Raw genomic sequence first — 16168 nt, forward strand, 5'->3', positions numbered from 1 at the left:
ACCTCATTAGCTAGAACATCATGTTGCAGGAGAGTGTAGTAAGGATAGAGGTGACATGGCCTTTGTCACAATTTGAATTTTATTCTAAGTGAAATAGGAAACCACTGAATAATTCAATGAAAAAGTTTTTATTAGTTGTCTGAATAAGATGGCAGCAATAGAGATGGAAAGGAATCGTGACATATATTGGAGATGGAATATAATAAGGAAAAGATTGTATCAAGAAAAATCCTGAAGTTCTGACTTTTGTTAAGTGAGAGACTTTATAGTGTTATACAAACAGACAAAGACGACATGGGTGGGTGGGCTGTTGGGGGTTCAAATCAAAATCTGAGAGGTCATTTAGATATCTAAGAAGTCAAGTAGGTAACGGGATGTGTATTTGAAGATAGTAAGTCTTTTAAGTCACAAGCATAAATATGTCATTTACTAATTCAAGATTTCATGAGACAATCCAGAGAGAATGAAGAGTAACCAGGACTGGGTTTCTAGAAACATGTGACCCACTCCCCACCCCCTCATCTCAAAGAGATCACATAAGGGAAGAGGAAAGAAAAGGCAAATGGGAAGGAGGTAGAGAAGGCAAGGGAGAAACACAAAGTAAAAGAAAACCCAAGAAGCCAAAAAGGGAGTGGTCCTAAATGACTACCTCTAGTCCAAATATCTCTTGAAAACCAAAAATGATGTATGGTTACCTGCTGGGATTTTCCACAAAGTTGACCCACAAGTTCAAATTTGAACTCATCAAAGGACCTTCTTGTTTTCTCTATTTGGATGGATGGCATGCTAGCTACTCAGTGGCTCACATCGGAAATCTCCCTCTTTGTTTTTCCTATTTAATGAGTCCTTACATTCAGCTGGTTTGATTTCGTTAACTCTTCCTTGAACCTGTCTCCTGCAGATCATTCTTTTTGCCGCTGGTTCTAGGTATTCTTTCCCATCGTCCTTTCCAAAGTTAGCTGCCTGTTGTCCACAAGTTCTAACGTAGGTCCCACTGCTCTCCTTAGCCTCCTTCAGTATTACCACTCCACACCCAGAGCCAGTCAAAATTCTGCAGGGTGAAAGAGACGAGCAGAGCCATCCATGCCTCTTTCTTGCCGATGCGACTCAAGGACTATTAAGAGACTTTTCTCAGCAGGGGAAATTGACTACTCATTAGGGGGCCTGCGAAGTCGTGACGTCCATTGGTAAGGAGACATTACGAGGAAGCAGAAGTTGAGTCATCAGAGAGGTGGATTGAAAGAGAAAACAGAGTAGGGCAGATGCAAAGAGGAAACAGACAGGAGAGACACAAGGAGACCTGTTGGAGAGATGGCAGGTGTAGCCAGTTCCTGAGCTGAGTTCCTGTCACATTCATTCCTAAGCTCAATTAACCTGGTTGGGTTTCTTTTTCTTTTTTTTTTACTGAGTAATACTGTTCAATATAATTTTTGACCATCTAAATATCACACAGATATTAGATCTATAAGCCCAAGTCTACTGGCCAAAGCCCTGGCTTTTAGCCACTGTACTGTGCAGCCTTCCAGCCACGTGCCTCCACAGCAACCCTTTTATTTTATAGCTTCCTTGCCTCCAGTCTGTCTCTCTTATCTATCTTCCACACGGTCATTAAAGAGATCTCCCTGAAATGTACACCTGATTTTTATCTCTTTTGTTTACAGTTTTCAGTGGTTTCCCATTGCATTTGGGATAATACCCAACCTACCTAAGGTAAGTCATTTTCAGGTTCTTTTCAATATGAGGCTCTTATTTTATCCATATTCTGTTTCATTCTTTTTTCTTTTTCTTAAAACCTGGTATGATTCTTTCAAAACTTAGCATGGCATCACTTCTCTGGAAAGCAGTTTCTATCTCAGTAAGAGGGGCCTCTTATTTTGCCAGAATTCTCAGTCTTCAAAGTTATCATCTCACTCAGCACCCTGAACTTCATGAATCACAAGCCTGCCACCCACTCTAGGCTGTGAACAGCCAGAGGGCAAACATATCTGATACCATTTACCTGTGGCACCTTGCATATGATGCCTGGAAAGTAGCAGATGCTTAATAAATGGTTACTGATTCAAAGAACCATATTTACTATTAGACAGATAATCAAATAAAAAATCCGAAATCTAACATAAAGGGACAATAAAGACTACATTTATAATATTGTGTCTTGAATCTTGCTGAAAGAAAAGTTAATGTTATAATTATCAGCAAGTCTGAGAATATTTAAAGGCATGCCCCAGTATTGTGTTGGAGGGCCATTAAAATGATTATATTTAACTGTGTGTTGGAAAATGCTATTGTGAAAATACACACCTATCCTGAGCCATTATTAAATGTGAATACTTTTTGAAGAAGAAAAACCCCACAATTCGAAGTCCCAGGTCACTTCCTTGCCAGGGTTAGTGAGATGGAAAGTCCAGAGAGCTGTTTTCCAGCTTGCTCTATATTTCAGTCATATCTCTGTGGCATTTAAAATAGAAAGCCTTACAACAATAGGAGAAAGAGTGAGAAAGTCTTGTCCTGTTAGCTGATACCGCAATCCTTACTGCGTTCATTCCTTTCATCACAGCTTTAATTAGGAAAGGGTGTACAGTTTCAATGCCTCCGACGCTAGCTGTGTAGACTAAACTTCACCAGCTCAGCGTGGTTGGCTGTCTTTCCTTTCCAGCAGAAGCATTCTACTCTGCCTTAGAAGGCTTCCATTCGTAGTTCCTATACCCTATTCTTTCCATGAAAATTTCTTCGCTCTCTTTCCAGGCCCTTTAGTGATACTGCCAGGTTCGTGGACACCCTGGACGTCCTGGTGCATGTAACATGAGACAGTGTTCATAGAAACTTAGGTTATGTGCTGTCCAGGGTGTCTCAGGAGAGGATAATGTGTGAAAAAAAAATTTACATTTCTTCCAAGAAATTAGTGTTATTATATAAAAGCTGTTTTGGCAGAGGAAAGGGGGTTGTCAAGCGTTATGGAAATATTTCCCAATATTGCTGGTCAAATGTTTTCCATCAGTAAAAGGAAGGAACAATAAGCCCTTCACTGTTAATGATCAAGGCCTTTGTATACAGGATCTCAATTAGGTTTTTTTTTTTATTCTATTAGGAGCAAATATCAGGGAATTTTTTTAATGCATTTATATTCCCCTTAAAAAACAAAGCAAAAGAGACTTATCAGTAAACATTTGCTGTAAGTTGGCATGATGAGATCCTAGCAGTTACGTATAGAAAAAGTTAAAAAACAAACCACCTTGCTTGCTGAGTATTTGTGGCACAGAATTCAAGAAAATAACGCGACAATGATTATGAGTTACACGTTTAATTCTCCAAGTGCCTATTAAGGGAATACAATTGCACAATCCCTTTTGTATCTTAATGAGGCAAGATTTTCACATGACAAAGTTGAAACAATTTCGTTTCTATTTTTTTAGAATTTGAGTAAGTATGTGAGATTCATATTTAACTATTTTTTATAGGAGAAGGAGATTTTTAACTACCTTACCATCAGACAGTCTGGTTCTCTAGGAAAATATTGCCTCTTTGGCAGAAGGAGAGCACTTACTGGATTTCATATGGGGTTGATTTCTGGAGCAAGTGGAAAAAACGGGTCCTTACTGACATTGTACTTGGCAGAATGCGGGGGAAAATAATCAACAAGTCTGAGTTAAAGACAGAAAAGCTTTATAAATAAAATGAATAACCTCGAAGAATGTTTGGAGTTGGAGGCGGCTTTATAGATCATCTATTCCAATCATTTTTCAAGGATTCATTCAGCCAGCCAGCCAGCCATTCAATGTCTGTTTGCTAAGGGTCTGTTATAGCCAGTCACTGAACTAGGAGCAGCAGATACAAAAATCAGGGAAACACTGGGTTTTTGCTCTTGTGGAGCTGAGGGACCAGCACAGGAAATACGCTAAGTAAATAAACCCATGAAGAGTTTTTAAATTACATGCTTATTCCTACAAGAAAAAGTATAGTGTCTAATGACTTAATTTTTTTTTTTTTAATCTAGAGGACAGTGCCTTAAAACTACCACATACTTCCCTAACACCCTTGAACCCAGCCACTGTTACAGATAGGAGCACATTTGATTTTCCTGTACCCTGGATCAAAAAAATGGTTGAGAATCCAGCCTAACACATTTATTTTCCAGGTCAAAAAAGTGATGCGTTTAAAATGACACAACCAATTGCTAATAGATTTGTATTACAGCCCAGGGCTTTTTAATGCAGCGCTAAACTTACTATTCCAAACTGACTTTCAAAACAGAGCATGTTTACACTCTGTCTGGCTTTCAGAATTGCTGATAATTCCTGCTTCCTTCCCCCTTATCAACTGATCACTCCACATTTATTGTTGGAAGTATTTATTAATTAATCCACTATATTAGGTTCGTGCCTTGCTCATTGTATCCTCAGTAATTAGATACCCTTTATAACTTTAATTTTTTTTTAAAGATCAGCTGCATTTTCGTCTCCTCAGAGTCCACAGAACTCTACTTGTACATTTATATTTTGCATCTTCTATTACAAAAGCAGTCAGTAAACTAGGGCCACCAGCTGCTGCCTTTTTTGCAAATGAAGTTTTACCCAAACACAGCCATACCAATTCATTGCCATATTGTCTAACGTGCTTTCTAACTTTACAACGACAGAGTTTTGTAATTATGATAGAGACCATATGATCCGCAAAGCAGAAAGCATTTACTATGCGCCCTTCTACAGAAAAAATTAGGACACAAATTCCATAATGGCTGACTTTTCTTCATACAAAATAAGCCTGCACTTGGATTACTCAATAATGATGTTTATTTGGTCGATTACTGTTCCAACACTGATACATTCTTTCAAAACACTACAAAGATTTAAAAAAATTATCATAAAGAATTGATACTGGCAGCCCTAGCAAACAGACTGGCTATGATCCTAGTTAAAATTCTTCAACCATGAGAGTCTGAATAAAATAGAGATGCCACTTCTAAAAAGAAAAAAAAATTCTTTATTGGATTAGTGGCTTAGTGGGATAGTCAATAGCTTTGAAATCAGATAGAACTAGGGGGTTATTGCTCTACTGAGATCTTGGACAAGTCACTAAATCCAAGGCTTTCTTTTCTAATTTATATGTAGAATACTAACACCTCTCATTCAGAGCTCTGGAAATAATGCCCAAATGTATAATATACCCACACTGTACTTGACTCATGGCACCCAATAAATGGTACTCATTATTACAAAAGATGACATTTTATGGATTGAATTTGTCTAGTGTCTACTCAAATAAATAATGCCAGCAATAAATGATTAAGAACACTGATTGATGGCAGCACCCGTCACTTGGATTAAGTTTTAATTTTTATATTGTTTATAGGTAGGCAACACAAGAAATTTGAATAAATGCCCAGTTCTGGAGGTCACATGACTTTCTGTTACCAGAATTTATTTTTCCTGGTCCTGCAATATTATCAAGTAAATAGAGAATTTTGAACACATGTGCAAATGTTGCAGACACTGAGGTGGGTAGCTTAGATCTCCCTTGAAGAAAGAACTGGCCATTCAGTTGAATGCCTTTGGATCCGATAGTTGGCCAAGGAGTCAACTGAGTGCCTTTGGTCAGGTTATGCGCTTTTGGGGCAGCTTCCAGGCAGTGACTGAGCACAGCACATACTAGATTCTGGCCACTTCTGCACTATTCGGGACTCCTCTGACAGGCAACCTTTGCTCAGGAGTTCCTCACTGGGTTTGCCAAGACTCTGTGCCAGTCCTGTCTCCTCCCCTTTTATCTTTCAAAGATTTACCTTCCTACCCATAACTTTATCTTACTGTTTGCTTCCCAGAGTACTCAAATACAATAAATAAAAGGATGTGATACAAGTTGTTGATAATGAGGAAAAATCAGATGCACAATATTACTGATAGGAAAATATTGCAGTAGAAATTAAAAACAGCCATCATAAAAACATACCATAGGCTTTTTGAATAATCATAAATAAGTAGAGCTAAAATACAAGGGAGATTTTCAAATATTAAATGTTTGACCATTTGGTTTAGACGGTCATTTCATGTCAATATAAAATACAGACAGTAATATTAAAATTCTCTGAATGTATTTAATTCAAGCAAGTAACCTGTGTACATGTTATATAACTATTAATGTGTGTACCGAGGCCACTGAATGTAAATTTCTTAATCTAGTGTAACATTTTAGGCATCAATTTTCCATTACCTTCTACAGAGATGTAAGTAATCATTCCATTATCTATTTAAAATAAAAGATCTCGTTTAGGTTATCCATTTTACTATGTGAGAAACAATGTATTTCTACTTCAAATGAACTTCATTAGCACTTCCTTAACCTTTCAAGAGTGGTGATTTGTAAACATCATAAAGAAATTGCTGATTTATGAACATTTGAAATGAAGAAATAATGCAAGTCACATAAACCATTTCTCAAGCAAACAGTTCTTTTCTTTGCCATCTTCCAGTGCCACGTATTTAAGACAGTTCTCTTTTGATACACGTCTTTTATATGCCTTTCTTACTCCCACACCTTACTAGCCTCCTCATTTCTGCCTCAGATACTTTAGTTTCTTTTCTATATGACTTTTGCCTCTTGGAACAAAGCTGTCAAATAGAATGATAAGTACTGCTTGAAGTTATTAAACGATAGCAACAATATGAATTTGGAGACAACCTGTCAACTACTTGATCTTGACTGTTACTGATTTGGACAACACTGGGAGATGGCTTTTAAATTGTTGTCCCGTACTTGAAGGAGATTGCACCAGCTCAATTTCTAACATAGAATTTTTTATGTTATTGGCTCATAATCATTCAATCCGGACATGACTAGTAACTGAGAATATAAACATCTGGCTTGATCGTGCTTACAAAACATTGCTCTGTTAAACGGGATTTCTCTGAATGACGTGAGGACAGCTGACTAGCACAAAGGGTGTAGTACATTCAGTTGCTGGAGAAAAGCATATTACTTCCCTGGGGTGTGATATGTTTCCTATTTCTGGGGCTTTCCCAGTAAAATAAACCAACTTTTGGGCATCAATAAAAGAGTGACTCAGTTCACTGCCAAATGTTGAGTAGAAGGATAAGGGAGTCTGTTTAGACACCACAGGTCTAACCAGCAGCAGGTGTACCAGGTGACAGTCACGTATACCAAACCATGATGCCAGCTAGCATTGAGTGACAAAGGCCTGAGGTCTGTGCATCCAGCTTTACGCTCAGACATAAGCACCTACACTGAGTAACGTCTTGACCAGGGAAAGGATATACTAAGAACTGGCTTCATAAGGGAAAACAAAACCAAACAAACAGAAATCCTACATATGTGAGGTTGAAAAAAATTCCTTAAAATATTTATCTACTTACTTATACTTTGCTTCTTTATGCCAAAATATGTGATAAAAATAGTAAAGCATAAATAGAAAGTAAACAAAAATATGACCAGGGAACTTAGAATGGAGAGCAAAAATAGAACACAATAAGCAATATAAAATAATAAAGATCTAATTATTCAAAATGTGGACATCAAAATATTGTACATAGTCATTTTCAATATAAACATTTATTAGAAAATACAATATAATCATTGTAAGCAGTAACATTATATAATGTTTTAAGTATGATAGCTACAGTACATGGGTTCATTCTACATTAAGACTTAGTTAATTTCTCATGTTACTGTTCTCAATAGCAGTGGAATCTCAATCAAGAAGAGAGGATGCTGGGGAATGAGGCATTTTTGGTATTAGGGGACACCCTGCTTCATTATCCCTGGGTTTAAGTAAGGGATTGAAACCAGAATAGTATTAATTTGGATGCTCATAATTAACACACTGTGGAAAAATGAAGGAATAAAATTTTACTACCCATGGTCACCAATATACTTAAATTTGTAAAATATTTATTTAAACTATTCCAACATAAACTGATGTGCTTAGCAAAGCTTTTTTTTTAAGCCTTATTATGGTATAATTAACACACAATAAATAGCACATATCTAAAATATATAATTTAAGTTTCCACACATGTATAGATCTGTCAACATATCTTTATAATCAAGATAATGAACATGTTTATCATCCTGAACTGTTTTTTCATGCCCCTCTGTATTCCCTCCTGCCCAATCTCACTGGTCCTCAGGCAAACACTGAGACACCTCTTGGCACTGTAGATTAATTTGCACATTTTAGAAATTTTATATGGATATAACAATACAGCAATACTCTTTTTTGTCTGAATTCTTTTACTCATCATAATTATTTTAAGCCTCATCCATTTGTAGGATGAATCAGTAGTTCATCCTTTTTTTTTTTTTACTGCTGAGTAGTATTCCATTATGTGGACATACCATAGCTCATTTATCCTATTCACCTATTGAGGATATATGAATTGTTTTTAGTTTTTCATTGTCACAAATATGTCTGCTTTGAGTACTTGTGTAGATGTCTTTGTATAAATGTTTTCATTTGTCTTGGGAAAATACCTGAGTGCAATGGTATTACACTGAATAAAACCTTCAGTAAAATGTTGATTAGAATTGATAAGTGTGGACACCCTTGTCTTGTTTCTGGTCTTATGGGGAAAGTCAGATATTGTGAATTTTACCTGGTTGGGTGAATAATTTTGTATTCCTATAAATATTCCTGAGCTTTGTTCCAGGACTGTTACATAGAAACAATCTGAGTACTTCGAGTGTTGTAAGATTGGTTAGGAAGGATGGAATGAGTACTCATTCTAGGATCATTATTCCCAACTGCTGAGGCAAAACTCTTCTCAGTAGCCTGTCCAGGGCCCGTGGACAGCCCGTGGCTGCTAGGAACAAGTACTGCCAGCCCTATGTCAGTGTCAGGCATTGCCCCTTTTGTGTCTATTGCATGAGTCTTTCTCCAGACTTCGTTTCCTTACACACATCAGCTGACCAGCTCTGTCTCCCATATTGTTGGGGGTTCCTCTGCTAACCTCTGGGTGCTCACGTAGTGCAGCTCCTTCCTCGGCACTCCTTTGTCTCGTGAACTGTGGCCACCTTCTTCTCCCATAGCTCTCAGCTCTGTCTTCTTGACTGAGAGAATCTTCCAAACTCCACCTGCATTCCCATACCACGGGCCACAGCCTGGAAATTCTTATAAGAGCAGAAACTGAGGCACTTTCTGGGCTTACTTCTCTTTGTTTCTTAACTCTCAGGATTCACTGCCTTTGTTTCTTGATGTCCAGTATCATGAAAATCATTGTTTCATATGCTTTGTCCAATTTTTGGTGCTTTTAGGTGGGAGGATAAATCTGACTCCTATTACTACATCTTGGCTAGAAACAGAAGCCACCCTTGGTGTATTTTTGATATACTTCACTTTTATATATAAAAAGCAATAAAATTCTATTAAGAATATAAAACTGATCACATCTACGGAGGACAATCTATATCCATTTTTATGATTATGTGCTGACAATTTCACGCATATGACATACACATGCATAATTTTGCTCAAAGTTTAAAAATTATGTAAATTATACAAAAATATGAAGTTTTTATTGTCTCCAGCAGTTTCTAATTCTTCTTAAGGTATTTATTAAAGCTCACCTGAATATGACATGTTACGTTGATTTTTACATTACTAAGATGGTATTTATACTTAATAGCTAAACATTCATTTGTACTTATATTTATATCCACACCTTCAAATTCTCATGCAAGAAGAAAGCAAGGCTAACACTAAAGTACTTTTGGGAAATACATGATTAAGTAAGTTTGTGTATCAACATGGACTTTAGTTTGGTAGAAGGAATAAAAGACAAAGCTAGTTTAGTACAAGTACCCTTGTATAGACTGGATTAGAAGAAGAGAAAAACATAAAGGAAAAACAAGGAGAGAGAAAACAAAAGGAAAGAGAGCCAAAAAAAGTACAACTTGAAGAGGAATAACACTTAAATCCATTGGTAACAGCTGTCCAATACGGCTGGTATGGGCTAGACCAAGTTGAATAGAGCTGTGAACACAGACACAGATGAGGACTTGAACTGAATTCTTCATTCATTCAACAATTACTAGTTTAGTGTTTACTGCAGTCCTGTCATTGTTTAATACAGAGGTCAGCAAACTAGGACAAACTGCCTGCTTTCGTAGGGCCCATGATCTAAGAAGAGGTTTTACATTTTCGAAGGTTGAAAAAAATTAAAGGAAATGTAATACAGACGGTATGGGCTTCAAAGCCAAACATATTTGCTATTTGGTCATTACAGAAAAAGTTTCTCAACTCTTGGTTTAAGAGATTGGGGATACAATGTTATGTTTTAAAAAAAACAAGGGAGAGATGATCTTGCCCTCAGGAGCTGACATTCTAGTGAGAAGGATACAGATGAGCAACAAGTAAGTGAAACATACAGTTTGCCAGATGGTATGCAGAAAATTAAACAGAGTAAGGGAAACAGAGTGCTAGAAATGAGGTGTTGACTGTCTCCTCATCCACAGAGCAAGATGGGGATGATGGTCTTGGGATGAGAGATGATCTGATCATCTAGACTTTGAGGTGATAAAGGCCATAAGGAGATCAAGGCAAAGCTGAGACAGTCATCCTGATTGTGATTGTTGTGATAAAGGTAGGAACATGGTGGTGTCATCCAAAGCCCAGGGTTCTGGAATTCTTAATTCTCCTGCCAATAGTGAGATTAAAGACCAGAGAAGGGGGTAGTCTTGTTGGAAATAGCCAGCGCTTCTGGCTCCCTCTGAATAAGAAATGATGTTTGGAATAAGGGAGCTACCTGTTTATAACGTGTTTGGGGAGGTTTATCTGAAGGTAATGCGGGGAGTAAACTGGAGGAAGGAAGCACCACAGCTGGGCCCTTGGAGTGGCAAAGTTCTAAGATTAGACATTTCCTGATACTGACAGTAGGTCAGAAGAGACCGCTGACAAGTTAAATTCTAAAAGTTTAGTAACTATGTGACAAGAGACAAAGTTGTCCCTGTTGTTACCATCGTAAGAAATACCCTTTTGAGTCCAATCAGAATGCAACTATCTTGCTTTTATTAAAACGTTTGTTTAGCACCTACTATGCACCGAACACTGTCTCTGGGAACTGGAAATACAGTGGTGTGTGAGAGAATATAAACAAGATCCAGATTGCATGAAATTTACATCAGAATGCAGTCAATTTCAAATGTTACAAGTGCTGCGTGCGAGGTGGAGGGTGTCAGTGGTGTGGACAGGGAGGACACCCTGGGGAGGTCCCTTTCATGCTGGCAGTTGGAAGATGAAAAGCAGCGAGCCCTTCCAGAGTGAGGGAGGGAGGGGAGGCACACTGAATAAAAGTGCGAAGGCCCCGAGGCAATAAAGAATCGTGGGAACACTGATTTGTGACTGCGCCAGTTTCTCCTCGGGCAGTTTCATCAGAGGGCACGATTGATGCTGTGATGAGACGGGGTCCCCTGGGACAGCCCTCTAGCTGTAGGCTACCTAGGGCTTATTCTTTCATTTGCTGTTGTCGTTGTTGTTGTTGTTGCTACTGCACATGCGACCAAAGAAGAGTGTAGGGGAGGGTAATTTCCCTCCAAACATCATGCCGCTAGGATTTAGAACCTTTAGGCATCCTTCCTTTGTCCACGGTGGGACAGGACATGTCACTCATTATAAAGAGCAGGGGGGCAGTAATATTGATAATAATAATAATGACAGTGATCACACCAGCAGGAGCAATGGCTGATGTTTACTGAGGGCTTGTAGGTGCCAACCCCTTCACACTTGGTCATTAATTTACTCCTCAAACTGATCCTGAGGTGGGGACTAATAGTAACCTCATTCTCCAGATGGAGAGACTGAGGCAAAGAGAATTGAGCAACTGTCCAGTTCGAGCAGCTAGTAAGTGCTCAAAATTGGCAGTGTGACCGCAGGACTATTGTGTTCCTTTAACCTCTCTTTTCCCAAGTTACGATCTGTTAAGATAAATTCTAAGTATATACTTCCATTTCACATGGGTAGTTCGGACCTCACTTAAAGTATCCCAAGTGTCCTTAAGCCTTATGTTTGCATTACCTTCATCGCTACTGCAGACACCTGTAGCCTGATCCTGAGAATAACTGCTTTTTTTGTTTGTTTGTTTGTTTCATCCTCTTTCTTCTCCCTCAGCTTCAGTCCTTGTCTAAGCTTATTCTCAGTCCTGGAGGTGCTTGGGTAATCCATTCAATCATGTTCATTCTACAGCCCAGTTCTCCTCAGATCAGCTCATTCTCCCCCTCACCATGATATCAATCCTCCAGCTCAACCAGTGTCTTTTCCCTGTGCCCCCAACACAGACTTCAGATTCATTGTTTTGAATGATAGTGAGTTCTGAAGACGGAGTACCAGTCACTTGACTTAAGTTCACTTTACCAGGTAGTCTCACCTTTGCATGCCAGGCATTAATCCTTGTGCAATTAAAATCTGTCACTCAGATGATAAGACTTAGTCAAAACATAAACTGACTGACTCAAGTTTAAGAAATTACATATGAAAATAAGATGTGAAATAGATTTCATTGCATAAAAACCACAAGCAATTCCACATACTCTTTAAAAAGCCCCCAAACCCTTAATTAATAGAAAAATGACTTTTAATTAATTAATTAATTAACTAATTAGTTTATTTATTTTCTGGTGCTTTTAGGCCAAATCTAAAAATACTAAGAGATCACAATGCTCCTAAATTTGACTTATAAATCAGAATACCATAAGAGGAAACATAAATTTGAGAATTAAAAAATTATCTTTGATTTTATTTCATTTATATTGGTAGTGAACATATGTAGTTCATTTTACAAAATGAATTAGCTACCTAACCTCACTCACCAGGTTTTACTTATTCATTTCTATGTGTTCAACAAGGTCTTGGGAAAAAATGACCAAAATACAATGGAGCAAGACATGGGGAACATTCCTTACCTTTAAAGAAGACAAAATTCCCATCACTGTTTTCATAAACTGCATCGATACTAGGAGGCAAGCCCCGCCAGAAGTAAGTGATCTGCATGGGGTACCCATCCATCACCCTGTTGTTTCTCACTCGCCAAAACCACTGGTCCTGCAAAGCAAACAGAAGCATCTCTCAGCAAACGTGAGGCCTCCCACAAATCTCCCTGTGCGAAGGTTTAAGGCTTTCAAAGCTAAGCCAGCACCTTTACTGCTGTCCTACATCAAAACAGTCCAGTCTGTATTCTACATCTGTGAGTCTGTTTCTGTTTTATATATAAGTTCATTTGTCTTTTTTTTTTTTTAAAGATTCCATATATGAGTGATGTCATATGGTATTTTTCTTTCTCTTTCTGGCTTATTTCACTTAGAATGCTAATCCCCAGGTCCACCCATGTTGCTGCAAATGGCATTATTTTGTCATTTTTTATGGCTGAGTAGTATTACAGAAACAGAATCACAGACATAGAATACAGATCTGTGGTTGCCGGGGGAGGGGGTGGGAAGGGGTAAACTGGGAGTTCGAGATTTGCAGATACTGACTGGTGTATATAAAATAGATAAACAAGTTTATGCTGTATAGTACAGGGAAATATACTCAATATCTTGTAGTAGCTCACAGTGAAAAAATATGAAAATGAATATATGTATATTCATGTATGACTGAAGAATTGTGCTGTACACCAGAAATTGACACAACATAGTAAACTGACTATAACTCCATAAAAAAAAAGTCAAAGAAACTTACCCACAATGATCATGAAGGCTCTTGTAGTAAACTACCCGAAGTCTAATCCATACATTGTGGTTAAAAAGGTAACGTAACAATGCTTAATCTTAGCACTTTACGTTATCTCCAGGGCTTTGTAGATGGAAGAACAGAGATCGCACAGATAATTCCATGCCAGATTTGTGAATTAAGTGAGCTTTCCATTTGCCAGGAGCAGCATACGGACACATAAGCACCTTTGTATTTATAGACATATGCAAGCTCTCCTTATGTAAAATGTTGGAATGAATTAGCGACGCCATGCCTCCTGGTATGCCCATGTTACACCCACGATCTTGTGTAATTATCACCAGAATCCTCTTTCACCTTCAAATGTGTCCTGGTTTAGACCATAAATTATACGGTCACTTTATGTGAACAAAGTCATCCTGAAGGAAAATCAACGCAGTGGATTCCAATCTGGGTCAATTGCTCTCCTTCCTATTCGCTCCCACAATAGCCTCTACTTCACTCGATCATAGCACAGGCTATTTTATATTTGATATGTTTTCTCTTATCTCTAGTGAATAATGTATATGATTTGCATCATAACAGGTGTTTATAAACATTGTTGAGTTAATAATTAGCCTAACACAATAGTTTTCACCATCAGTTCTCACTAAGGGGCAACACATCTTCCCCCAAAGGTGTATCTGTTGATGTCAAATCATTTTCTATTAAAAATTTTACAATAATTTAGAGACTATCCAAAGTGCTTTAATATTAGAGAAACTAGGTATGTTTAAAAGTTAGTTTCCAATAAATGTACTATTTTACTTCATTTCAAATTTCAGTATTTACAAGCATTGCTTCACTTGTAAGTTATATATCTGTACTATTTAGATAAGTGTATATCACAAAAATACTTCCATTTCAACTCTTCTCTGCTCTCCTCCCTGAGCTGAGATATTAATAAGTCATTTATTATACAGCTTTCCCAGGGTTTTGACTAAGAACAGGTTAGCCCGAACTGATTCCCTAGGGTTTGTCAGTTATCCACATTTTAATTCACACACACATACATAATCTACTAAGGACTCTTGGACTGCAGGCAATATGATAAAAATGAGCCTTTTCCCCAACTAAATTAATTTAAAATATTAAAATTTTTTGAGTAACCTCTGAATAATTGTACTTTATTCTCCTTATAATCAACTGTCTTCTCTATCAACTTTGCTGTTTATAAATAAAGGGAATAGCTTAATTAATGACTTGGAGTTCACATTCTATTCTTATTCTGTCCCTTAAAAACTGTGTCACCTTGGTTGAGATACTACTCGCTGAGTTATTACCAATACCTGACATATAGTATGATTACTGATTACTGATTAATTCAAAGAACTTTCTGAGGACCTGGCATTTAGTAGCATTAAAATTGTTGGTTGTTACTGCTAAAATTATATTGAAAGTTGTTATCATATTTTTCTGGTTTATAATCCTGTTTACAGTTTGCCTTGTTCCTTATCTCATTCAAATTTTAGTCATATTTTGGTTCTCTTTCCCTCTAACATCTCCTTATATTATTAACTTGATGTTGATAATCTTCATAGTAGCAGGTAGCCTGAATTAATAAATGTTTTGAGCCACATGCATGAGATACAATAAGCTGATTTTAAAATATAAAGTTATTTCATGAAAAGATTGAGCTAAGAAAATATGTATGAAAATCCAGGATTTGCTGGGAATAGTATGTGATCAGGTGATATTCTGTTGATTTCAAAGAAAAACAGCATTTTGGTCTATCTGTAACAAGGGTTTTTGCCTGGGTATTAAAATCAGGCCAATCGCCACATAAAATGTTCTTAAATTATCATAATATATATCCTAAACTAATAAATATAAATGGCGAAAAAAACTACTGGATTCCGACAAAGAAAGCTGACCGTGATTATTTATGGAACAATGAAACAGAACGTTCTCTAAGCCAAAGAACAGGAAGGAATTGAATGGAAAATCCTGGATTATATTCCATTTTTTCTCAGAGAAGCACTCCACATTGCTAGCATCTCACTGAGACAGGGCCAATGGGTTTTTGGGCCAAACAGGCTGCATTCTGGAGATAGGAACCCAACCTCAACATGCCACTAAGGAAGGAAGAAATGAAGTTCTTCCTCAAGATAAGCAGTCAATTGGCAAAAGTTCTCAAGGCAATGGGGAAGCACAGGCGAATCCATGACTGTTTCTCGTGGACAGGAGCCCTGGCAGAGAGTCGTATAAATTGTGGATGTTCAGATTTTGACTCCATTCAATTTATCCACAACTTCTCTGTTGAGCAGGATGCAATGGTACAAATAATTCAGCAAGTGTTGTTACAGAGGATGTAAATGCAGACTACAGTCATCACAGATTGCCAATTCAGAAAAAGTGCCTGTGACTCATTTGCAGAGAGAAGATATTTTAAATGATATTGAAGTCTTGGTACCAATTTTCCTTCCAAAAGAAACCTTCTCTGACCAAGCTATCTAAGAT

The 16168-nt window shown here is 37.5% G+C and overlaps 1 protein-coding gene across 1 annotated transcript in view; it reads right to left on the reverse strand.

Annotated features, from left to right (window-relative positions):
• The window catches only part of MMP16 (matrix metallopeptidase 16), a 283386-nt gene that overhangs the window by 27927 nt on the left and 239291 nt on the right, over positions 1–16168 (reverse strand). The window contains exon 7 of the mRNA XM_010952046.3: positions 12904–13042. Within this exon, the coding sequence (XP_010950348.1) occupies positions 12904–13042 (139 nt within the window). The remainder of the gene's footprint in view (positions 1–12903; positions 13043–16168) is intronic.

The sequence above is a fragment of the Camelus bactrianus genome, chromosome 29 (genome assembly GCF_048773025.1).
Source record: "Camelus bactrianus isolate YW-2024 breed Bactrian camel chromosome 29, ASM4877302v1, whole genome shotgun sequence".
NCBI lineage: Eukaryota > Metazoa > Chordata > Mammalia > Artiodactyla > Camelidae > Camelus > Camelus bactrianus.